The following is a 27,074-nucleotide window of genomic DNA, read 5'->3' on the forward strand; positions in this document are numbered from 1 at the left end:
CTGACCTGCCTTCTGTTAGGGCAGGTCACAGATTATTCTGTAAAATACCCATACTGGGAGAACTTGAATGTATTCAGACACAGTAATAATTTGGCTAGTGAAAAACAAAGAGAAGTAAGATAGCCTCATGACTATTTTGGAAATCATGCATAGGTTGCACTTTTTAYGTAAAATATAAATATAAATTGTGAACTCACCTTCCTACTACCATCTTTTTCCAGCTTTCCAAGAATCATATCAAACTATATCCGCACAGATGAGAAGTAAGAAAAAAAGGAAACAAAAATATAGAGATGAAATGTACATATTTCATAACTTATTTATCAAGTACAAAGACACAGTCATGGAATGAAAAACAGTGACCAATGTCAAAAGTATTTGTAACTAACTAACAGGCAAAAAGATATGRTTAAAACGTTAAACATAAGGTCACTGCGAGACCTTCTGCCACCTAGGTCTGCATCAGGCAGAAAGAGTAAGCAACTACAAGACTGTCCCAACTAATAAAGATTTCAATGAACAAACTAATTTCAGTTTAACTGAGAAAGGTAAAACATGCCAGACGTACCTCTCTGCTTTCAATTACTATTTCACTAACGCAACGCAAGAACATATTCTCTCCTTGGCTGTCCTTCTCATTCCTACAAAAGAAAGAGAAGGAGGAAGGTACTCCTGTTTCTGAGAATTTTCCAGATAGGAATAATGAAGCAGTAGTAATAACRAGAAAATCTAAAGACATATATTAGTTCCTACCTGAGAAAGTAAAAATACTGCAGAGCTTCCCTTGGATCTGTTGATTCAAACTTACGGGTGTAAAGCATCAAAAGCCGYGCAAAATTTAGACGTCTGACACCAGGAGGGTCACCAGCTTCATGGCTTACTGCAATGTCAGAAACAACACTGTCAGAGAAGCTAATGCCAGGAAAACTCTGATCTTCATCTCCAATTAATCACAACCATAATCCAGAGCCCTAATGCAACTAAAACAATTAACTTTTATGAGATTGTTCTGAGAAATGCTATTTGTTCCATCAGTCACATAGATCTGGAAGTTTCTACAGGGTACTCTGAGGGCTCAGAAAATATTCCTTTATTGTAAAGTAAATAGGACTTACATAGCTGTGCACTCTGCCCAGATGATTTTAGAAGTAATTTTAACTCAAACAGGACCAAAGCAACATGAACAGCATGACAACGTAAGCGCTCTGTCCGGAAAAGAAAAGCAATCGCAGCTTCAAACTGTGCTGTCAAGAACAATACTTGGAAGTAGAGGAACGGTGGCTGGTTCACTGCAAAATGTGATTCACCTGAAAAAAAAAAAAAAAAAAAACAACACATGGAGCATTTTCACATCATTTTTATGATTTTGCAGTCAAAGACTGTCAGTGAATGCTTTCTGCCCCATTGTATCGTTACTATTCATTAAGTGCCAGACAAAAGAAACAGTGCACACAAAACTGAATTCCTAACCATACATCAGTGGCTCATCTATAACTGCTCCACTGTAAATTTATCACGAAAGACCACAGCCCAAAGACTTATGTAAAAAGTGAAACAGAATAAACAGCAAAGCTCCTTTGTTCTTTACAGACAACAAACCATCAACTCCGATAGACTGCAATACATTCTCTAAAGACCACAACCTTTAGTCTTCATTTATCCTTAGGCCAAGTGGTACAAATAATGTTAAAAACCTGGGGTTTTCTACTCAATGACACCATCAGTAGCTTATAATGTTTCTTTCCCACATATTTTTATCTGAGTGTGAGTGATACTACAAACTAGAAGGCTRTGGAGAATCAAATTTGGTATGTTTTGGACAAGTCCAAGTGACTTAATTTTGACTGACTGGAAGACAATTACAGGAAAATGTATTCTGTGGATGTTCTTAAAACTTTCTGATGTCGAAAGAACTGTGACTTGGGTTCCCAGAAATTTACTTAAAATACTAATTTAAGGAAAGAAAAATTAACATCAGATGCACACAGAGGAAAAGCTTGGAAATACATGCCTACATTAAGTAGTGATTGCTTTTCTGTTCTGTATTCCCAAAACTGGAAGTTCTGCTAAAGGGCTTCTGCATATTCAGGGTGAGAGAAAGCAATGCACAATCAATGGATAAAGGAGAAACAGCAGAAGAGYTGTTCACAGATGAGTATTAACTCTCTGAATTCTGGGAAAACACAGGACTCGTTCATCATGAGTTCCTGAAGTCTGCCATGACTGCAGGGAAGGAAGTTGTCCATGGACACCCTGAAGATGCCTGTCACTCATGGAGAGCTGTAGGGTTTTTGTGCAGTCTGGGGTTTGTGTAATAACAACTGCAAAGTGCCCTAAGAAAAGCCTCGAGTAATAGATCACTCTGTGGTTTCTCACCGTAGTCTTCCAGCAGCTGCTTCTGGAACTGTGATAAGGTGAGTCGGTCCTGTGGGGAGCTTGCGCCRCCATCATCAAAACACACTTGGTTCAGCTAAAAGACACATCCAAAAAAGAGAAGTACAGATATTTCCCCTTGCACCAGCAATGCACTTAAGATATTCATTCCATCTGAGCTCCTCCTAGGATTTGACCAGCTGGTTAGAGAGTGAATCTAGTCACAACATCAGCTCCATCCACTGCTGGGAAGCAAAGATGCCTAATGCAGCAACAGCTGAAATCCATGCAGATATAACCCAGGGGTTCCATATTTGTCCAWGTCAGCAAACTCTGATGATGGGAGTCTGAACACTCTCAAGCAGCATTTTTTGCCACAAACAAAGTATTAAGAAATACATCATTCTATCACCCTTTTTCTGATAAAGGAGAGAAACAGGTACCAACCAGTGTCAATCATGCCCTCAACCAGAACTGTAAGGACTTCAGACAACAGACACATTGACAGCATTGCCTTTGGTCAATTGACACTGACATTTCCGACATCCAGGCAGGACAGAGAATTTAAAGAATCCTCACTGCAGCAAGCTAATTCTACTTGTAGAAACAGTTGACAAAGATCAGTGTCAAATGAACATGACACTTCAAAGACAATTGTACCCAAACTAACACCTGATATTACAAAGGGTAACAGAACAGCCCCGGGATTCAGGTTCCCAGCCCTGCATTATCATCAAGGTCAAGTCACATGCACCACGTTGATGCCAAACACCAAATTTAGAAGCAGGAAGGGTAGCAGAGCAGTGAGAAATGTGGTACCATTTAGACCTGTTCTTAAAAAAAAAGGAAAAAACAGACATCACAACCCCTACACCAGACTTACTTTTAGCCAAAGATAATCTTCTGTTTTATCAGCAACTTCACTYTGGTTGTCTGTAATGTCACAACGGCCAATAATACAATAAACAGCCCTTTTGTAGGGGTCAGTGTTATTTCTCAGAGCTCGTCTGTAATGAAGACGCAGTTTATTTTCTGTGGCAGGAGACAGTCTAAGGAAAAGAAAAGATTGAAGGAAAGGACATGAAASCCATTTTCCCTGTATGAGGAAACCTGGATACAAATCAATATAAATAGGTGCATATCCACAGCGAAGGCATGATGACAGTAAACACTGGTCAGTATTTCTTGCAAGTTTTATTCATGTCTATAARCAAAAATTTTGCACATATGAATTTAAACACATAATTAAAGTTACAGAAAATACATTAATATGGGGGGGTACATTAATAATATGGCAGATGAGCTATTTTAGTCTGACTCTGCTATTGCATCATTTCAGAAAAAAGAGAGCTCACAACATCTTTGGAAGTCGTTGTATTAGTAACTAACAAGTGAGCAGGCCATTGTACCATAAGGTCTTTTAGGAGAGATACTTTCATCATTATCAAACACTGTTATAATGTTCTTTGTCATTCTTTTTTTCTTGCAACCTCTTGTTGAGAATTTTACAGAATTTAATCTATAAAGTGTTCTCCTAGACTAAGGCATTGTTTGTCAAATCTGTAGGCAGAGCACTTTGTCATATCTACAATAAAAAAGAATAAATCAATTATATTGTATCTYATAAAAGTATTTGTAATGAAAACAGTGACAGTAAGCTTCAATAAGGTTTCTGGAACAATGCTGACATAATGAGCACTCCCAGACACTCTCTACAAAGCAGGTTGATTTATAGAAGAATATCATGGCATACAATATTCAGGAAATGGCACCTGGATTTTTATCCTTTCAGTTTATTTTGTTAGCTTGGTTAGTTATTTTTTGTTRGTTTGTATGTTTGTTGGGGTTTTCTGTTTCTGTTTTCTTTACATTAATTACAAGTGGAAAGATAGCAAAGAAAACCACTGTGGAGTTCAGAGCACACCTCAGGGTGCACTACTACTTAGCAACCACATCAGCAGCAGTTTGGCCAATGGCCTCTGTGTAGTGCTGGACAGCAAAAACTGAAGGAGAATAAGCAGAAGAAAGATGTGAGAGTGTGGTCTCCGAAGGCCTCCAACAAATACTGTTTGCTTTTCCTGTGTAGCATTCTTATGAAAACAGGTGTAGTAAAAAATGTTCCTCAAAGGAAATTCAGCTAAAATAAGCAACTGGGAAATAAAAAGATACAGAACTCGTGACAGCAGATTAAATCTGATCTATTGCATGCCATATCCCACTGTTACACTGGGCATACCCTTCTGTAGAAAAGTAAAGCTACACCATACTSTATTATTTTTGAAATGCAAATTTTTGAATATTTTTAAACAACTCTTTCTCTACTGAGATTTCTTGACTTCAAAGGCACAACTTAARATATGCAAACCTCTACATGTAATTTAGGTAGATAACATAAACACCAGGCAGTCATCACCACCAGAAGAGACCTGAGCTTCCTATATTTCTACCAAGCCAYTGATTATTTCACTACTCCCCAGCAATTCCCACCCCTCAGGAAGATCCTTCCTAGCTCCCAATTACCTTCTGTCTTTACTGTGCATGTACTCCTGGAACCAGGTTTTGAACTCTCCCAGCTGGTGCTGTGCCCGTTTCACCACGTGCATGGCYGCAGTCAGATCTCCACAGCGCATGCAGTAGTAAATCAGTGCCCACACAGGGTGGCCCTCCACTTCACCATCCTGAAAAGAAAGTATGACATACTTCATTTTTTCTTAAAGCAAAATATTTGAATGATTTTTCTTTATCCTTTGCCTCATTCATTATTTCTGCCCYTATATCCACACTCTAATTTTGGTAAAAAGTTCTGTTTGTTACGGAAACCAGAGCTCACAAGGGTTAAGTGCTGGGAAAGCTCTGCACATCTCAGCAGTGAAAGGTGAGATTCTCTTCTGCTTACCCAGATTTAAGTTCTGGGGGAGGTTGTGAGAATCCCAGAATTAGCATATGGTATCCTCCCCACGCAGAAGATGGATTTGGATTAGGCCACCAAGGTATTAAAAACATTTTTAATGAAACAGAAAGATACCAAACTAATCACTGATCTCAACAGGCRAGGAAGAGACAGCTGGACTTAGCTGTGTGCTCTCCAATGTTATAATTTATTATTTCTTCATTTRACTTTTAAATCTATTTTTTCAACTCAGACTGCCTACCCAAAAATTGTATAGATGCACAACTATGCACTTTCTACAACATACAGGTAAGAAGGGCTTTTTTCAGATTCCTAAATAAAAGRTTCAGGCTACAATTCAGATGAATTCATTACACATTTGGTGATTAAAAAAATTGGTTTCACCATCTTATAACGAATGTAAAAAAAAAAAAGCAGAAAAAGCAAAATAGGGAGATTAAGTTACTGCTTTTTAAMTTAATGCTATGAACCATCATAATGCATTTTAATTCTTGTTTGTTGATTTCTAATATGACCATCAGAAGACTCCATAATTTCTAGAATTTAGAACTCAATATACTGAGCACCCACCATGCTYTGGGACTAGATCTGAACTCAAAAGTAATTTTGTCTGCTATATCCCATTTTCTTAGTGAAAAGTTCTAGAGAAGGAATTAGAGCCTGCTGTCCTAAAAGCAGCTCAAACAACGGAAAAGCCACAGGAGGGTGCACTGTACCGGGGCAAACAGATCTGTGTTCTCATTTTAGCTTGGTCACTGAGGGTGATTGGATGTACCTGCAGACCAGGGACAGACGCCGGGAGTTTGATGTTCAGGAAGCTSCGGACCAGCTGGTAGGTCCCTGGGACTCCACCCAGATGGGCCTGGTGCAAGTTTCCAAAGACTGTCACAAAGGTGTAATTTTTGTAACTGTGAAACCACACAAGTGAAACAAATGAACAGACTGAAATACACCTGCCACAAAAACATCCACTGCCGTTCAGATCTGACAGAATTAGCAATCTAATTAATATTAACTTGATGTTCAAACATTGTCATTACAATAAAATGAGGGAAAAAAATCGGTCAGTTTAGGAAGATCCTTGTATTTAGCAGTCTCAGGACACACCATGTCTGGAGTCTGTGGTGGACTGCTCCAGGTTCAACTCTATTACGAAATTCCTCTTRCTAGATTCTTGTAGCACAAAGTTAAGCTCAATTATATAACTGGCAAAAAGCCTTTCCATCCTAATGCTTTAACGTTCAATCCTACCACAAAAGAACAGTTAAATACCACAGATGTGTTCGTTTCTCCTCCCTGCCTTATGGGAAAATATCAGACTTAGGGTTAYGGACTTACCAGAATGAAATCCCAGAGAAAAAGGGAATTTAGAGAAATGTAACTGGTAAAGACAACTTTAAGAACACCTTTTAAAATAACCCATCAAAGCATTGAATCAAGGCAGATCAATTTAAAAAATACTCAGGTTTAGAAGCAGGAGTCTCAAAAATTTGTACACTGAAAGAAGACCTATGTAAGCAGAATTAATAAATGGCATTAAATAATTTTTCTTTCTCTGCAGCACATGCTAGACTTCTGCACCATCAGACTATAAATCTGAAAGAGTACACAAGCAAGTATCAGAGTATCTTGATAATTAGMATTGTGGCTGAGCCAAGTGCGGGCTCCTCAGGGCTTAAGATCGTGGTTGTTACAAAGGAACTAATGCACGAACAGCTCTGAGTGGCATTACATCTCTTCCATGTACAAGTGAGGAGCTGGTGAGGCATGGAAACTCTCCAACATTAGCCAATTCCCACTAGGGAAGAAAAGCTACAAAGCAAGGCATAGGGTTTGGGTGGGGTTTTAATTTAAACAAAAACAAAAACAAAAACAACAAATCCTTAAAAAAGAAAAATCGAGCCTGAAAGGCCTAATCTCCACAGCTGGGAGCATTAGGGAAGTACCACATATAACTAATTCCTAACTTCAGTTAGCAGTTAATAGCACTGTGAAAATTCAGCAAGTTGGATATATGGTAAATCAGGTTAAGAGTCACTGGCTCATCACACTGCTGAGACTGAAGAACGGGGAACAGAAGATCCTTCTGATGTGTCAGTTCCTCTGTGCACAGGCAGCAGCTGCCACCACCCCCAGGTGACACCGATGAAGTGTGACAACCAACTGTCAGGGCCAAGAAGAGGCTGTGCCAGGGGGTGAAASCATCTCTTCCCAAAGTGCTGTGTCAGAGCACTGTGCTTTCCATGCTCTGATGGCATCTCTGTGTCCCAAACAAATGCCCACATACAACTCTGCAGTTATTGCTTGCATGGGTGGAGCGAGCCTGCTGGCATCACATTGCAGCTACTAAATAGGAGACACTGCCAAAAAACAGCCACATGTGCAGTGAACGGACATTTGGCTTTGGGCATCTTCACAGCTTGCAGTTCTCCAAGAGCTTTATTGGTCAGGGAGCTTAGGCCCCCTGGCACTTGCTAATACACAGCAAACCACTTTCAACAGCCTGAAAATCACTGCTGCATGTCTCGACTTCAACTTCTTCACATTTTCTGAAATTTTTCAGTGTAGAAATGGCATGATCAGACCTTGACTCACTGCACCCATGCTGTCCCCACAGGCTGCTGACAGCAACCAGCAATCAGAAAGGGAGCACATAGAAAAGAGGATATTTTTTGCAGAAGGGAAACAGATCACTTTCCACAAGTGAAAAACCCTCACATATCACTATGCATATATATAATATTTATAAACAACATAGAAAAAAACCCAAAGTCTTTGCATCTTCTAAACAACCTCCCCATGGATTCAAGGCCTTTTTAACTAGAACACTGTAAAACAGTTTTATATTTAAGTGGCTGCTCTAAGCCCTGCACAATAAAAAAGGCAACAGACACTCCTGTGAGCAGCACAAGGTAGWGGACTCTATGAGCATTACAAAGGCCTTGTGGCTTATTCTTAGGAACCTCTATTAGGCTGCAGCCAGAGCACCCATCTTACCTTTCCTCCAGGTAGTGCAGGGCGTGCCTCACGAACTCCATGCGCACCTCCATGTTGGTCCGGACTTTCAGGGCATCACTGGCAGGAACCAGGGTGACGTCGGTCATTTGTTTCACCATGGCCCACATCTCAGAGATGTTCTATAAACAATTCCATGCYTCATCGATTAGTACAGAGATGAACAAGCAACACTGTTTTGAGCTACATGGTGTTTTGACGCTTAAGAAAAGCATTAGAACACTAAAGTAATGTCAGTTTAGATTTGTAATGGAGATACTGGAAACAGTCATGAAGGAAAGCTGCTTCTGTCCCATTGGAATTCATATTTCATAGGGTTTTTTTGCATAATTCTTGTGCAAAAAGATGGCTATAAATGTTGTACCTGCAATTGTTCCCAAGAATTGACAACTATTTCCAAAACTAGGCTGGGTACTTGGTCCTCAGTCTCTTGCTCATTTCCAGTTCACACCTCCCACTCAATAAATACCACAGCACCATCAGCTTTGCATGTAAGCAATGGCTCTGGCTGCTGTTGGAAAGTTGTGCGATCAGCTGTGGTAAGAAGCATCAAAAGGAGACTGATCACTTAGACAAAGGCTCAGTTATAAATAAAGGTTGAAAACCATCCAGATCTCCTTTTTCACAAGGACAAGATCATATCAGTGTACAAGACTAGGGCGTCCCTGCTGAAATGGCAAAATACTGAGAACTAACAGCACTGTTCACTTGGGCAAGGGCAGCTCTTTGATCTCAGTGCTTCAAAGCAGCAAGAACACTGAAACTCCCTGTGCTGTCCCCTTGCAAAACAAACAGAGCTGTTCAGAGCAAAGATGCACATCTGTAATTCAGATCCAATTGAAGCGTTTGCCCCTCAGCTTCTAAACAGCTTTTTGCTTTCCCCATTTGCAGAGTTTTTTCATAGCTTGACCCTCCTGCAGTATTCTCCTCCAGGCATTTCTCCAAGGTTTGTGTACTTGTTTTCTTTTTTCGGGTGGATCAAGGCAACACAATTAAAGGAATAGAAAAAAAGAGAAATAGGCAGATCATTCATTTAAAGTCAATCCTAAGGGTTTTATGCTTTGCTATGGGGATCTATTTCAGCTCTAGTAAAGTYGAATTGAAGATCCTTTACCTAAAACTAAATATCACCAAAGCATATTAAGAAAATGCATTTTGTAAACCAAACACTACAGAATCTATTTAAAATTAAAAGCAAGTCTTCCCTCAGCAGCTTATCACTTATGATAGGACACCAGGTTCGTTTCTTCCTCGCTATGTTAAGAAATTTTCACCATGACCAACTTCATYGCAGGTGGGCCCTGCTGTACTGGAGAAAATTCTGGTATTGCCTCTGTGTTTTCTGTGGAGCCATGCAATTTTTTTGGCAATATCAGTATTTTTCCCCCTGACATCAGCAGGCTGTTAATCACAGCCTGAAAACAGCTTAAATGAATTTCCTTATGTTAACTCACTGGCAGTACCTTATCATCCACTCCTGCAGTAGCAGCACAAAGGTCCACCAGGTTAGGCTGCAGATGTCCATTCACTATCTTCTCATTATAAATATAAATCTAAAACATAATTAAAGTAAGCACATTTAACAATACACATTATGCTCCATCCCCTCCCCAGCCACAGCAAAATCTGAATCAGGCTTCAAAAAMAGTGTCCCCAGCAAGTCCCTCTGCTTCCCTCCCACATCAGCCGCTTCTAATGCAATGGCAGAGGCACAGAGGAACAGATATCAGCATCAGTGGAGCTTTCACAACACCCCAAAGCCCCAGGCCTGCCTAAAGGCCAGCAGCAGCCCAACTGTTCAGGTGTTCTGCATGGCAGTGCACTGCACTGAATGCCCTCTAAGAYAAATTGCAGCTAATTGTTGGAGGACAAAGATTCAGGAATGACCTGACAAGCAGATGACTGTGATACTCCCCTGCGTTACAGCCTCCTACCTGCTGACATGAAAGAAACGGRATTTTGCTGGTTTGTGGCAGTATTCAGAGATATCTGAGCAGGGAAACTAACAGAAATATGACCCTTCAGAGCCTGCTTTTAAATGTATACACACACACCTCCCGTTTTAATTCTTGATCTCAACAGAGTTTCTTCTGCTATTGTTTTTTCTACTCTCAGTCCAAAGACCTTCCACTGTGTCTGAAAATAATCATTCTCAATGCTAGAGAGGCAGTGACATTGTACTTTAACTCCCTTTGGCATGCACTACTACAACATGCCYAGCATATGAACAAGATGTAGAGCTCAGAACCACAAACAGCATCAGTGAAATCACATCTGTGGATGTCACCGTGTTCCTGTGAGACAGTCTGAACTATCCACAAAGAACATTTAATCACTTCAGTGTAATTAAAACACGTTTCACGACTGCTGATAAACTGAAGCAGCATGGATTTCCAAGTCTCCTGCCTGACCTCCAGGTCTCCCAACTCCACACTGCAGCCACAGGAGCCCCATTCGTTCTGCTGACACTCGGTGTTTCTTGAACTGAGCAGGCTGACAGGACAGCTCAGCCAGGCCAGCTTCTCTGGAGCCCTTGCTGGGAGCACGTGGTGACTGCGCCAAGTGTTTTGGGAGCAGAATCCTGGCTAAAAACACCACATTTCCAGGGCACATGGCAGCACTGTGTGCACAGCCCRTGACCCTGACAAGGGCCCATCAACCATGGTGACTCCACAGCTACCCCAGAGCCAGGACTGCTAAAGAGATTGGGCTTCCTATACTCAAAAAACAGCARGGAATAACACTGAGGCCTCAAAGTACAGACGATTATGCTTTAAGGAAGACCTTTACTATGGACATATTACAGTAGGTACAAACTAAAYTAACAAACTATTAATAACCACTAAATCAAATGTACACTTTATCAGCACAACTGTGCACCTTTTGCCATTAGTTTCTTCCCAGTTACCRTAACAGAATGCAGATGTAGGAAAACAGATGCTCAAGCTGCTCTCTGCCTCAGCACAGACTGAGCCAAAGCASACAATAACAGTAATTGTGTGCAAATTAGGCACCACTTTGTCTACRTCGTTTCACATATTCCATTTTGAAAAATCAAGTGCTTTTCTTTCATTTTGTTCTCAACAGTGCTGGTAAACAGATAATCTCAAATAACAAAAGTAAAAAATTGGTTATGTAAAGGTTTATCAGTTTTCCCTGAAAATTTTCCGAGGGAATCTAATGCTACCAGGAATACTAATTCATAGCTGATGCATTAAAGCTTCTCATAAGCGATGTCATTAAAATAGGATATAATTTGACAAACATCAGGATTAACACTTGAGCATATTTTTCCTACACACATACAGATGAGGAAAAAGATSTTCTGCATATGAAAATAAAGGGAGTATAAAGCCTTCATTTGTATACRATTATGCATTGACACAAATCCTAAAAAAACTACGGCTGTTGAAAACATAAAAGAATTTCAGTTTACTTTACAAGCATAAATGTTTTCTACAGYCATATATGGTGCTCAGGATCTCTTTTTGACAAAAAATATCCTATAGCAGAGAGGTGAGTATGCTTCTAAAAACATCATGCAAGATTTATGTATTTGCCAATTGCATTTTATCACTAGGCAGATATTTTCGTGGTTTACATACTAYATCTTCTTACACACTAAGCTCAAAWMTTTATTTTCTCCATCCCTCTCTATKTAGAAAACAACATTTAATGACATTTTYTCACTTCCACTCACCTGACGAGCATATGCCATCTCCACACTGTCCAAGGAGCTGCGACCTGGAGGACCCACCTCACCAACATAGCTGGGCTGTTGAATGAGAAGCATATAGGAAGGTATAAAGTATAGAATTATCACAATGCRTTTTACCAATACATCTGCTCCCAAAGAACAACAGCAAAACCATGTTCCTGACAGAATTAAAACCAGGATTTTGAACTATCTACAGAGAAAAATGCAGTCTCAYTGCAACACCCCATCATCTTCCCAATAGAGCTTAAACTTCCTTAAGTGACAGCAATCCTCCTTATGCAGTGCACAAACCAACCATTAGCTCTCTAGAATTAGGACATCAGTGTCTCTTGGTAGCATCTTATAATTTAAATTCTYTGCTTTTACTTCTTGAAAGGTTGCCTCTTGTCAGTGTCTCACTGTGAGGCATCTAGTCTGAACCTCCATCACAGCAAGGACATAGAATTCAATGGGCAAGCTCAAACAGATCCAGTCTGGCAGATCTGATACTCCAGTGCTGTCCCAGTAGCATGATACAGATATAAAATAGGACTGCAGCATACAAATGTGTGCTGAAAAGTGCCCCACTGCTGGTCTGCTGCAGGAGGAAGAATGTTGGTAATATCCTGACCTGAAAAGMAGTCTTTTTACCCACAGAGACTACACCAAGATTGAGATATTTTGAGTGTAGAGCAGGGAGAGATTGCCAATGGAATCATGGCATACAAAATTCCTACTCTTGTAAAACTCAAAATACAAAATGCTATAATAGTCTAATGCTGCATAAAAGCAATTTGGAATATTCACTACAAGGCTCAGGTATGTTTTCAATACAGCCACCACTGAAGATAGATGTTCCTCAAGACAGAGGAAAGAATACTCACAACTAATATACAATGCTCTCTGCTATTTCCTGCTTTCTAAAGCAATGTAATTCTTCATTTCAGCATCAGCATTGCAAGTCTTGGGTTTGAAAAAAGTACCATCATTTTATAGACAGATCCCTTTGAGGTAAACAGTCCTTTAATATCAGTTGCTTCAGAAGCCATGCTGGTCTGAAGATCAAAGCAAGACAAGCTCAGTACAGAAGCATAATATTTATTATGAAGCCAACTGACATAGCTGGGGCAAGCAAAAAACTTTCAGAAAACCAAGGTTTTCAGGTTTGTTACCATATAACTCAAGGCCATTGATATTCAYCTAAACTGGAATCAGTAACTTTTTCCAAGAAAGAGCAGGTACATCTGCAGAGTTTTAAAATTAAGCTTTTTACCATCAAAGTAAGTTACAACTGGCTGAACATCCTCATTAGCTGTTACAGGGCACCTTAGCAATACTGTCAAACTGCTTTACCACTTCTTACAMCTGCGACCCAGAATGTCAGTACTTTATAGTGCAGACAGGATCACCTCCAAGGATTGCTTCAGGACATGCCCTGGCCTTGCCTGGAAGAGCTCACTTAAATGTGGCCAACTTGCTGCCTGYACGAACAATATCAAGCCCAAATGCAATAGGAAAATCATTGTTTTCACTTCCAGTTTGATCAGCTTTAGAGTTCAGCTTTGCTGACACCTGTCAGACTGAAGCATGGCAACAACAATGTTCCTGCCATGACCTGGCTTGCACGGATTTCAGGAAGGGATCCAGAAATGGATAGTTATTCTCCAGATGGTGCCATCATTCAGTTTCTTGTTTCAAATTAGGATGAAATGCTGGCAGAGTCTTCAAAARAATCTCACTTTTTTTAGGAACTGTATCCCAACTTCAAAATGAAATAATACAAACACATGAATTTGCAGACAWGGTACTGATCAGTTTTGCACTGAASATTCTCTCAAATCAATTTTATKTTGGTATTAAGTTAACCTRGCATATCTTCTAMTGTGTAAGACCTCCCTTACACTTATGAGCATGTGTTCTTGMAAAGACAATGGCTACCCACTGTCCYAGTCCAGGAGTTTTAATCAGGAGAGTGTTCACAAGTCAAAATTTAAATACAAAGTTAYACAATTGCAACAGCCAAGAAGCTGCTCTGCATCCGCTAGGAATTTATACTTGAAGATAAGGGCACTGACCTCTATCAAGAAATTATAACAGCTTTGTGATATGTGTGATTACTGCTTTCTGCATCATATAATGGTTGATTGCAGAATAAAAAGTACTCAGTTATGTTTGCCCTAATACAATAAAATATAAATGAATGAAGGTACCAAGGATGAACCTGGACAATTTTTTAAAATGGTTAAAATCAGTTTATTAYTGCATGAATTTCTCCCTAATAAAGCTCTTTAAATAGTGTCTAACCTGACAACAAAATTGGGCAAATGCATAAAGACCTTAGGCTGTATAAAAAAGCCTTACAAAAAAAAACAAAAGCAATTCCATGTTTGCCTTCTGCAACTGAACTTACACTAAAAATATTCTTCACAGTYCCTCTTAAGGGATACTAATATTCAGAAGCATCTGCATTTTTYTTTCAGTACCAAATCATCTGACACAGATTCCTTAAAACCCACCTAAARCCCGACAAATTCTTTGTTCTAAAGAACAAAGACGCTGTTAAAGCAGGTTTCCTGGGAAACAGACATGATGGCAGAAATAGCGCTTTGCAGCCTTCCCCTATGCCATGCCAGATAAAATGCAGAGTTATTTAAAGTAATGCTAAATTATGGACGTTGTCATTAATTACCAATGAGGTTTCATCTCCTAAAGCAAGTGAAGACTAGTACTTGCTAGTGACTTAGTGTCACTTTTCAGCCAGTGCCCAAGTACCAGACACATAAGGTTTGTGGCTTTGTTTTGTGAATCTGTTCTTTTTTCTGCTTTGCAGCACCAAAGAGCACCCACTTGGCTGCCACTCCAGAGTAGTGCGTGACTGCCAGGTTCAAAACAATTCAGGTAAGGATCTGAATTCAAAAGGGCATGCCTGAAACTATGAAATMACTGCTCTAGGAGTTGGGTTTTCCTTTCTCCAATTTTAATTTTAACCTAACTATTATGCTTTAAGGATCACTTATTAACTATCTGCCACAGTGAGAACTGACACATTGAAATTAAATTATTTAAATTCGACTGATTTGGCACTTCAGGAAAAAAAATCAAGAAGTCTAGAATTTGTCCTAGTTTTCTTACACTTTTCTTTCCTATGGAAAAAGAGCCATGGCAGCAAGCTTATTTCCTATTTTTTCCCATCTCATACGTGCATTCTGGCTTGATCTTTGAATTATTAAACTACAAGAAAGCACTAGCTCACTGAACTATCTCATGGCTGTGCTAAAAGGAAAGTTCAAAAGGAAAACTAAAGCAGTGAGTCAGCATGGGGAAGGCCACTTCCACTGCTCCCCCTGAATCACAGAAATGGAGCTGCACAGGAATCCTCCCTAAGATAAAGAGATATTCCCTACAAACTAACGGGGGGAAGGTGGGGATGGGGGAGGATATCCTTTGCTGGCAAGTCAGAACTTACCAAGTTTCAAGCAAGAAAAAGATAATGAAAGATGTGTTCAAAAAACAGCAGCTAGGAGCATACAAGAAGAAYTGTGTTTCAGGTCAGGTTCTGAAGTTTAACTGGAGCAGCAAAAGGAAAAGCAGAAAAGTGGGGAGTGCCCAAAGGACTGCAGCCGTGCAAGTGCACACAAAACATATCTTTCTGTATCTCTAGTCTARTATTATTTAAATGGCTTGTGCCGTTTTTCTCAACCACCTTTGCCATACCCTACCCTGAATTTCCGTCTTTCCAATACATTATTCAGAACTGTAATATTTATTCTGAATATTATCCATTCCTCAAAGCTGCAGCTTTGCTGCACTGCCATCACATTTKTATCTTTTAAATTCACTTAGCCAAATGATGCTGCTTTTCAAAGGAGACCTCCTTCATTTGCACTCAGCCAAGCATTCAGCCTCACTTGCACACCAAACCCCGTGCATGTAAAGATAAATTATTCATCACCCTCATATRCATATGCACATTCCTCAGCAGAAGTCTGGGCAGACATTTTGTCAGCACTCCAAATGGCTTGGCCAGTAGACACAGTGAATATCTAGGCATGAGACCAAGCTGGAGAAACCCTATCAAAATACACTGTGGTGAAGTGGAAAGCATCTTGCAGTCCTTGGGATTTAAAGGATATGAAGACATGATACAGAGGGGCAGAACAGATATCAACAGGTGCCAGTGTATCTGTGTCACTGCAGGAGCGTGCTGCTTGACAGCAGGAGTGGAAGAGCTTAGAGCAAGGGTGGAAGAAAGAAAAACTTGGAATAAAAGGACAAAATAAATGCTTGGGCACCTCATGGCACAACAGTGGTAACAGATACCTTGAGAGCATATGTGCTTGATACCTTGAAGACCAATCTCAGGCTTYCATCCCTTTGCAGCCCCACAAGAAGCACCTTTTTATAAGCTCCGGTTTTCCCTGACAAGAAAAAGGCCAGGCTAGAGGAYAAGTGGAACAGAAAACCTTAATGGCAAGTCCTGCACTAGGTTCTTTGAATCATGAGCTCTGCCTGTTAATTGGTCTTATTTCCATGAAAAATGTGTTGGTATTTCAGTCTGCCCAAATTAGCTTGCCCAAAGCTTGAGAATTGGCTTGCAGGCAGACTGGCCCCCTGCTGCGTTTGGATCTGTGCCTTTTCAGTTGATTTTCCATCTCCAGATGATATCAATTAAAGCTCTACTATATTCTACGGGCTGTGTCTGTTTGTGTCACATACACACAAAAAACTTATTTGACTGGAATAAGGCTTTAGAAGAACAACCTGCTGTGGGGAGGTTAGATAACAGGCTTTTAACACAGTAGATGCACTTCAAACCTCTCAGACCTTTGACTTCTTGAGGCTAAGACTAGAATATATCAAGGATTTTAAATGCTCTTGAAATGACATACTGCTACTATGAAAGCTTTGAAACAGAGTGGAGTATTACTGAGCGACAGCGTACATTGAGTCTTTAAACTCATTCATGAAAAACATTAGGAGCTGAGTTTTCTCCCTTCCTCCCTCCCACCAGTTTGATGGGATCTCAAGTGCTATGGATTGGGCCTGGTATCCATTTGACACTGAAACACCAGAACAGAGGTTTTACCTATTCAGACTGGATTATTAAATTACTTCTGTTAGCAGTTAATATCCACACTGCCAAAAGRAAACCTCATACCAGTAACTGGCACACAAATCAAAGATGTTAGAAGCTCTTGGTGTAACTGCCAAGTCTTCAGATTCACATCCTAAAATAATGGAATAGCTGTTCCTAGTTTTAAATTAATTCAGTTTGCATTATTTAGCATTTCTAATATTGGAAACCTGGACAATCTTTAAGAAGTCCCAGTCAAGTATCAATAAAATATTTTCTGGGGAAGACAGTCTCTATAAAAAGAGGTATGCTAACTGGGATTAACCTATATTTAAAAGATCAGTAATCAGAAACGGACACTTCATTAACAACTTTAATTATTTCCAAATCCCTATACAGGTCATACCCCATCAGCACCAAGGGCTTTTTTTCTTTTAATACATTTGCAGGTCATCTCAATGAACAAGAATTGATCTTCATGGGTGGGGAACATGGCTATAAAAATGTCTCTGTTTTTTTGGCCTAAGAGTACAGCAACTTGCATTTCCCCACTCCCCATCACCTCTCCTCCAAGGAGAGCATTTTCATGGAGCACTCCACAGCAGCTGCRATGTAACTTAGTGCTCCAGGGATCACAGCTGCTGCCTGATGCTTTCAGCTCAGAAGGGTTGAGTTCCCAACACTCTGCACATAACTGCTTTGCTCTACTCATTTAACTGAATCATTTTCTTTAAAAGAATAAACTGTAAAGTTTTAAGTTGCAACAGAAGATAAAGAACATTTTTACATGATAGTCAATATCTCTTTTGTTAAACATGGGGACAGTTTTGCCCAAAGGATTTGGCCACTGCTGGATTGACCTGAACACTAGAGGTCTTAGCAGAACAAAATTCTAATCTGCTCTGCATGAGACAGCAAGATAAAAAGGAAAGCTTCTTTTGTTGTTGTTTATTCATTTGGTTTTGCCAAGAAACCTGAGAGATTTCATTAGCCTCCTAAGAAAAGCCATAAATCCAGGCTAGCACACAGTGATAAGGGAAAGAGACACACCAGACCTATGTGGAAGCACCATCACACCTGAGAAACTCCTTGGTCTCACACTGCAAAGGTTTCCTAGAGTTCCCCAGTGTGTTTTCTGTCCCCTGAGTACACTGACCCAGTATGTGCTTGTGTGACTGTTTCCAGCCAGCACATATCTTGCTCAAAACACAGCTTCACTGACAGCAGCTCTACTGCCTGTACCATCAGTCAATAAACAAAAACAATTACAAAGGTTTGATATTCAGCTACACAATACATTCTGCTGAACACAGCCATTTTAGAATTAAACAGGCATTTGATATTTTTCATTTTCATACAGTTGTAGAATATTTCAGAGGTGGTTTCAGCAGTGCTGGAATGCCAGCTGTGTACAATGTTGTGCGTGACCATGCACAGCACTTAGAAAGACAGAGTTACCTCATTTTCCTGGGTGAAATCAAGAGCATCTTCCCCTGATGCAAGAAGGGAATGAAGAATCCTTTGTTTCACCTGTTCCCATTCAACCAGCATTGATTCTCGGTGATACTCCTCAGCCATGGCAAAAGTCTGTTGGTGAAGAAGAACAAGAGCTAAGGAACACAGAGAAACACCCACCTGCCTAGCTCTGCTAATAACAGACCAAAAATGAAACAGAAAATAGTAACTACACAAATCAACCAGGTCAGCCCTCAAGAGCTAATGGTGTGCTGCATATTATTTTAATAGGCTTCCTGTTCAGGTACAAGGGGATTCAAAAAGTAGGTGTGTGTGGAATTAAGACAACTCTCATATACCCCCAGCTGGTAAAAGAGGGAAACTCTGTCTTTTCCTTGGCGCTGTAACACACGAATCTGAGCAGGCCAAAAATTGATGGGCTTGCTTCTTTAACTTAGCAGCACACACAATATCCAGGTCATCACTGATCTGTGTGGTTTTTGAGACTCAGCTTCTCCATGACCACTAGCTTTTCACCTCCAAGGAGGCTGCAAAGGTCTGAGTTACTGCATTCTCAAATCAGATGTGTGTTTATTGCCCACAACCATTTTCAGGTCTTTACCAGTGTGTTTTGTTTTTTAATGGGAAATCAAAATATTAAGGGAAAAAATTCAAAATATTAAGGGAAGATCAAAATCAAAAAATCAAAATATTAAGGGAAGATTAACCAATGTCAAACAATCAGAAAATCTCTTTCATCAGGAACATGACTTGGGAAAGCACACAGGAAAATCATATCCCAAGAAAAAACCTTTACCTTTAAAATGGCTGATGTGCTACATTGCCTTCAGATCCATTTGGGGAACATATGGGAGGAAACAGCTTTTCCCTCAGTGAGGGAAATATTCCCTTATTTTGGCAATAGCATTTGGAGAGAGAAGATGCTTTACTACCTTTTCTGTTATTGGTGGGGTAAGACTTAACAGCCTCAGGTATACCAGGACAGGAAATAAGAGAATCTCCACTTATTCTAAATAGAGAATAACCTATATTGTGTTTTCTGCTTCTTTCCTGTTCACACAGCTCCATGCTGTAATATACATAACTAAATGTCCTGGTGGGCTAAGTTTTTCATTTCATTGCAGTTCACAGTTAGGATTTTGTCAATTAATGGGCAAAATGTTCCTCAGAAGAAATGAATTGGTAAGAGACAGTGACATTTGGCAAACATTTAATTACAGTGCATGCATGCAACTAGAGCATAAGATTTCTGTTTCTTTGTTGCATTACAGAAATTCACTTCATACTTTCATGGTAGGATATAAGTCTGTGCTGCTTTTGTTGGCCTGTTTTTTTGGTAGCAGGGGCCCACAAAGATGGCTCCTGTGAGAAGCTGCTGGAAGCTTCCAACATGTCCAGCAGAGCCAATCCCTGATGGGAATTGTATTTTTAATCTCCAGTATTTCAGTAAATCTCAAAGTGGTCAGGTGTGTATGAACAAACTGATTTAGATGAGCTGTTAGCTTCTTATCTCAAAGGCTACTTTTATGACACATACTAGGAAATAYAAAAYAGTTTCAACTTTAAACAATCCCTGATGGSTCTGAAGATGGACATGCYKCCRGCCAAGGCTGGGCCAACTGGAGATGTTGGTWACACCTCTGTGATAACATATTAAAAAACATACCTTCATATAYCTTCATTATGATAATTTCAACAAGGTTTAAAATATGCTTCAATAGTTGCAGCACAATTTTATGTACTTGAAATAATTGTAGAATGTCTATGTACTATTTATTATCATTTGAAAGAAACACAGGCTGAGTTCTAAACCTGATGCCCCCAGTGTACATGGAGGGAAACAACTGTAACCCGAGCACTAGGAATGACATTTCCAAGAAGCAGCTTTAAGACAAACAACAGGAAGCCTTTTCCCATGCTGCATAATTCAATTGTGAAAATCACTGTCCCAGAACATGACAGATATCAAAAGCACAAACAGATTCAGAAACAGCATTAGATGAATTTCTTATCAGAAAACAAGTTGCTGCTCAGAYGATCTTCAAAACAACTGTTTGTTCAGACGTGAAGATACAGGAGATGGAGAGGGGAAGSCTAACTCTGTCTTTTTCTTACAAAATAAGTACAGATTCCTCTTAAGGGAAGAAAACTGGACTCTGCAAATCTCTCCTGTTTTTATCTTTAGGAAAAAACGACTGTGCTTTTTTCCAACTTACCCTCCTCCTAGACTCTTCAATGGCAGACAGCAATGCATTATCTTTTTCATTCTTCAGGAATCCCTGCAGAAAAGGAGAAACAGAGCTTCAGCCAAAAAAATCAGCCTTGCACTAACATCAGATACATATTGTAAAACTCAGCTCTTTCAGCTCTTAGAAGTGCTCAGAGCTCTGTCTGCAGTCCAGTCCCACAAAGTTTAAAGGTCACTTTACTTCACCAGAGGTATGGTAAGATGCCCCTCCARAGCAATGTGAAAATGAAAATGCATTAATCCCCTCCTTTAATATGCATTAAATCCTAGTGAAATGTCCTGCTTCTATTCTATCTCTGTGTCCCAGCATCTGCTTCCTCTTGCTCTCCATTTGAGGGAGCTAGGATAGAAGCTGGTAGGAGCGATAAGCCAAGATAAGATTGTTGGACTTGAGTATGCTGAAAAAAATAAAACAGGCTTTGACTTGGCAGCTTCAGGCAGAAGTGGAGAGCTCTTGGAGGACCGATAAGAACTGTGAAAAAGAGACTTAAAAATAGTCAGTTGAGGAAGGATGGAAATAACTAAACAGTTGGAAAGCATACAGGAAAAGTTTACCACACAGCTTCTCTCCATGAATACAGCTGGAGTGGGTAAAAAGGAAGAATTGTATTTTTAATCTCCAGTATTTCAGTAAATCTCAAAGTGGTCAGGTATGTATGAACAAACTGATGTAGATGAGCTGTTAGCTCCTTATCTCAAAGGCTACTTTTATGACACATACTAGGAAATATAAAATAGTTTTAACTTTGAACAAGCAGCTACGGGATAAACTGCAGTAACACAGACAACAATCAGAATACATTTATCATGTTTTAACATGAATATCTTTATTTTGCATTTTCACTGTTTCATCACCAATTAAACAAACCAAGTTGATTTGTAATCCAAGACTTCAACTTAATCATTATTCAGGTCATAAAAAAGAAAAAAGCTTTTGTTCCCTCTGAAGTAATCAACTATAAATGATCAACTCTATCAAGAGCTAATATCTTAGAAGTCTGTACACTCATTCCACAGCTCTAAAACCAAAAGCTGCTAACAAACCCAGAGAGTGGGAACTCAATGGACCATGCTTTTATAAAGAGAAAACACARTTGCAGTCAGGAATCAGGAGGTTTTTGCGCCTTTTAGTATCCCCATCTTCCTGCAAAGAATTCCTGTGGTGACACAGGGAGATTTGGCCATTGGAAACATGTATTTATGGCAGSGCTTAGAAACAGCCCTGCTGCAGTAATATATACAACCACAAGTACTACAGAGTGACATTTAACTCTGGGAGGTGAGAAGCATTTGAAATCTCCCCAACCTGAAGTAACCCTGGCAGGAAAGCACCGCAGAGGTGCACTACCTGCCTTCCTGCTACCCAGCACGTGAAATAAAGGGCATTGCACACTTTCCTTCTGAAATATGTAGAGCAAGCATCTGAGGTACATGGGACAGGCTGTGACCCCCTTCAGCTGGAAATAGGAATGTGACCCCTTTCTGCACACTAGAGAGAGAACAAGCCACCATCCTCCGAGAGTCGTGCGGTGCAGTTCCCCAGAAACAGCCCTTGAATTACACACAGAAGAGAGCGGTCACTGCTACCCAGCCTATTCTTCATTTCACCAGCCRCCAGGTCCTGCTTTATTTTTAGACAATGCCCACAGAGAAATCACAGTTACAATCTGAAAAAAGGAAGCTAAATCCAGATCCTTGCACACGTCTGGGGACCAGCTATTACAGCAGCTGTCACTGAGACAAGGGCTGCCGCAGTCACCTAACTGGGCCAAGACCCAGCCTCGGCTCTGTGCAGGAGAGGGATGGAGACGTGCCTTGTAAGGCTTGTCCCTGCCTGCACGGGTAGAAGGACTTTGGGAGGGCAACAAGTAGTTTTTCGGTGCCTTTGTTTTTTCATTTCCCCACCTTCGACCTAAAATGGAGAAAAACTATCTGGAATAAAAACAAGCAGTGCTTCTAGACCTTCAAAGCWCACACCAATATATGAGCAGAAGAGACAGATCCATTTCTGATGGCAGACATCTGATGCTGCARAGAACAGTGTGTTAGCTGTATTCTAACAACGCTGCTAATTTTACAGGCAAAATCAGCCYACTGGCTCCAAGACCTACAGCTATCTGGATGCGATGGAGAGTGTGAGCTTGCAGAGGTCCTGGATGCCTGTCTCCCTGCTCCCCCTGGGAGCACTGGACTCCTGAAAATCCCAAGAGATACGAGTCCTATCTTTCCTGCCCTTGGTCTTCCYCTCTTTCCTTGCAGGGATCTGTGCCTTTAGCTGAGCAGATACCTGCCTAGAAACATACACAGCAATGATCATAATCAACAGAGTAATTTAAGATGTGCTTGAACTTCCCTTGATGTCAGTAAATCCAGGCTGAGTATCTTAATGAAACCAGCCAGCTCCCAGAGAGCTCACTAGGTCCGTTTAAGGGATTACATTACACCGACTGCCAATTAGAGGATGATAATTGTCTTTTTCAATTTCAAAAACTACTTCTTTAGCAAAAGGAAATCTTCATACATTCCAAATAATATCTGTAATGCCTCACTGAGGAGAGGTACATTTTAAAAAGGATGCCCTATGTCTTGGGCTAAACATTATGACTCTAGCACAACAATTGCTGCTTCAGTTAATTACAGGCTAATTGTTAAACCTCAGAAGTGGGAGTTTCAGTAACCGATGCTGGAACTCCTGTTACTGCTTGTGCGACTGCTTCTGCTCAGTTAGGCCAAACAAGAGCTCCTGGGGGTGTCACCTCAGGCTCTGGTGGCCAGAATTACACTCGTTAAGAAAGCGAGGTGTGTCCTGCAGGCGGCTGGATTCCCTGGATTTATCGCATTGCCACCTAGCGGTGCACTACACTTTGATCATCAGACATGGAGATTTCACGGACATACATAAATGCACACAAATGCACCTCTGCTGCATGAAAAAGCAGAGCCCCGGAAAAACGATGGGCAGAAAGGTGGAAGAGATGCACTTTACATTCGAGAATTTTTGTCCTCAGAAATCCCAGGTCACAACTTTAAGGCTTCACGTATCTCTTAAGAAGGCTGGGCTGTGAACAGTGCTGTGCTCACCAGTTACATGTGCCCTAAAAGCTTTCCGCAATCCCAGAGGGAAGGTTTGACTTTGCCACGAACACCGCCAGGCTGTAACAAGGATACGGAGGTGCGGTGTTCAGCACGCACCGGGAGTGCGCGACCCACAAAGCAGGAGCCGCCCTCTCGGGGGAGATGCTGCTGATTGTACARCCAGTAACAAGACAGAAATTCACATTCAGCATCCAAAGAGAAAAGCGGGAGGAGAACAGAGATTATTGTTAGCAGACAAAAGGCTATTTCACAAAGGCAGATGGCAAAGATAGGAACAGGCAACATGAGCATTGCTATAATCTCACCTTCTCAGAGGTGAAAACTTGACCTTGCAGCTCTCTGTGCACGAGCTCTGTCAGTGCAGGGATCCCAGCGTAGCCTGTATTTTGCTTGAAAATGAAAATCTGATTTCCCTGAGGCAGGTTTAGGCAAAAATCTCACAGAGTCTTAATGTCACATCACTCTGTCCCGCTTTAGTGAGTGGCTTTTGATTTTKCTCTGTTACTGTCTGACTCCTACACATCCTTCCTGCATCTAGTTTGGAAGGGAAGCAGCATAACTCTTCCCCATCACCAGCTCTCTGCAACACTCACTGCTGAATGTTTCCCACACACCATTTGTACAATATCCGATGCGATGGTGTTTGCAAAACAGGGACACAGGCATAGAAATACACCCACTTGCCCACCTTCAGGTTCCCGTTTCTCAGTTAGTCCCGCTTACACTTACAYGTCTACTGACTCTCAGCATCTTTCCTAAGCACATTTCAGATCCTCTTGGATCTCTTACATCTTGAATTTCAGCCTGATCTTCTCACAGCCTCCCCTTTTTGCGGCAATCCAGCCTCACTAGATGATGGTTTGTAAAAACCCCAGAGCAGAAGGGCAGGACAGGACCCCTGGCAACCTGTGCTTGCTCCACACTATTATTACCTCTCATCTCCGACAACCACTGACACAGGCTGATTTGACAGCAACCAGCACCTGCCTTGCTCCAGCCTGAATTCCAGCAAGACAGTGTTCCAGTAGTTCATTATCGGTACAAAAGGGCACACGTGCATGCACCGATGGTCCCTTTTGGACGGAGACTGAAAGTCTCTTCCATTTACTGCAGTAAATGAGGTTAGTAAACTCTCCTGGCTGAGAGAAGTCTCTTAATTACTTTCATCAGCCAGGCCATACTTTTAATACTTGATCTTAGTATTCAAGCTGTCAAGAGAAGGCRAATGTTGCCAAATAGTATACTGAGGCCTTGGATGTTGACAGCAATGGGTACTTTTTCACTGGCACAGAAAGAAAGAAGAAAATGAAATGAACAATCTGGGACCATTTCAAGTCAATTGCAGTATGATTAAAATATTTCCAAGAGCTGGATTTCCAGTAGATTCAGTGAATCCAACAGGGACAGTTAAAAAAAAAAATTACTCTTGGGCAACTGTAGGTGAAGCACCTGAATTCTAGTAATTCTAAAAAAACAATTTGCTAGATACAATCAAATTGAAAATGTGGATGCATCTGAGCACACTCCTAAGGTGGTGTACCCTGGCACAACCCTCCTGGCCATGTTTTCTCTGGAAAAAGAAGCAAAACTACCTGACACTTTTTAAATCTAAATTATTGTTTGTGCTGACACAAGCATCAATGCTTGCTGGCTGGCTTTAAATAGATAGGCCAAAGGGTGCATGAGCCATGGGGTCATGTGTACTCCTGGGTATTCCTGAGGATGGGGACACTCCAATGTAGCATGGGCAGTATTTCAGTCTGTTCACTCTTCCTTTGTATGTGTGACACCAATGTGTCTTGGAAGCTTCCATAGGTCTCCAGTGAATTGTTTTCCAGAAAGCATCAAGCTTTTCAGGCTAAAGCCACGCAGATAAACAGCTTCCCTACCTMCCTTGGCCTGTGCAATACTGTGCCCTTCAAAGCAGCAAAACAGATGCCCAAAGATCAACTACCAAGMACAACGAGCCAAGAACATTTGTGAAATTGGCTTCCTCCTTGGAGAGCTTCAGATGGCAAAACTGCTATGAGGCCAAAACAGACTGAGGGCCTGAATGCAGGAATCCTCAGAGAGGAAGAGAACCCASGAAAGGGTGATTTACCAGTCAGTATCACTTCAAAGCTGCATGAGAGGCAAGGAACACATCACTGTACAAAGACACAAAGGTCCACTGGAAAGGATGGTCTCACGAGTCTCATCCCATAGTTGTACATRTTGTTCAGTTTAAGGTTTTAGCAATACAAAATTTCCCTAGCCTAAGACAGCTGCACTTGTCAAGTTACAACACACATTTCTCAACTTACTTACCATCCTGTTTAGAGTGGGAAATCCTGCAACATTTTTAATTCCCTGTCGACTGAACAGGAGAAGCAGGGAAAAAACAGAAGGCTTTACAGTCTGATAAGACTTAAGAGTTGGTTGTTGCATCAGAGACTTTCAAAGCAACAGCCTGTTTAAGCTGAAGAAAGAAAAGCACATAGCAATAGCTAGGACACAAAACTCTGCTAATACGGTCAAACACTGGGCTTGGGGATGATCTGCTGCTCTGCTATGTGCCCTGACAGGGGTCTCAAATCACATTCCCCCTCACTGTGACTGTGCTTCACACTTGTAGCCAATATTCATGGTCAGTTGGTTTAGGAGAGTTTTTCCCCACCCTGCAAGCMGATAGAATTTGAGTGGCATTAAATCATTAAAATATACAAAGCCTGGCTTCATCTCTCCTTCATTGCATGACTAGTAACAATTTTAAAGATAAAGATTTTTAAGTAGCTTCCTGCTCCAGCCAAATCAAATTTTCAGAGCTGCAATACTGTCTCTTTTCACAATGGAGAAGCAGCAACCTGGGCCTCACCCCAGCAGCAGCAGGAGTCAACGCACGCCAGGCTGGAGCCCACACGCAGTGCAGAACAAGAGGGGCACCTYCACTTGCCCACAAGGCTCTCCCCAGGGCTGTGTGCACTGTGCAAGATGCACAGCAGCACCCTTTGCCAGAGACAAGCCCTGGGGCAAGAACAGGGCTCCCCTACCCGCCACATGCGTTGATGCGGTGCCCAGGTTTGAACACAATCTTTAATCTGTGTTGTAGAGTGAGCCTTAAGCAAATATTTACAAAGAGCTCTCTGCTGCAGGTTAGTGCCCGCWATGCAAAGATCTAGTACTTTTTTTTTGTATTATTTTACTG

At 40.9% G+C, this 27,074-nt stretch overlaps 1 protein-coding gene across 4 annotated transcripts in view; it reads right to left on the reverse strand.

Moving 5' to 3' along the window:
• Positions 1-27,074, reverse strand: part of NUP93 (nucleoporin 93) — a 77,010-nt gene that overhangs the window by 10,238 nt on the left and 39,698 nt on the right. For all 4 annotated transcript variants that reach the window (XM_057364554.1, XM_057364557.1, XM_057364553.1 and 1 more), the window contains exons 4-16: positions 20,763-20,825; positions 18,529-18,657; positions 12,000-12,074; positions 9,763-9,852; positions 8,282-8,421; positions 6,060-6,192; positions 4,894-5,051; positions 3,257-3,422; positions 2,377-2,470; positions 1,116-1,307; positions 754-880; positions 569-641; positions 198-242 (exon numbers count right to left, since the gene is read on the reverse strand). In XM_057364554.1, coding sequence (XP_057220537.1) covers positions 198-242; positions 569-641; positions 754-880; positions 1,116-1,307; positions 2,377-2,470; positions 3,257-3,422; positions 4,894-5,051; positions 6,060-6,192; positions 8,282-8,421; positions 9,763-9,852; positions 12,000-12,074; positions 18,529-18,657; positions 20,763-20,825 — 1,485 coding nt within the window. The remainder of the gene's footprint in view (positions 1-197; positions 243-568; positions 642-753; positions 881-1,115; positions 1,308-2,376; positions 2,471-3,256; positions 3,423-4,893; positions 5,052-6,059; positions 6,193-8,281; positions 8,422-9,762; positions 9,853-11,999; positions 12,075-18,528; positions 18,658-20,762; positions 20,826-27,074) is intronic.

The sequence above is a fragment of the Malurus melanocephalus genome, unplaced genomic scaffold (assembly GCF_030028575.1).
Source record: "Malurus melanocephalus ecotype Western Australia unplaced genomic scaffold, MMel_1.1 scaffold_40, whole genome shotgun sequence".
NCBI lineage: Eukaryota > Metazoa > Chordata > Aves > Passeriformes > Maluridae > Malurus > Malurus melanocephalus.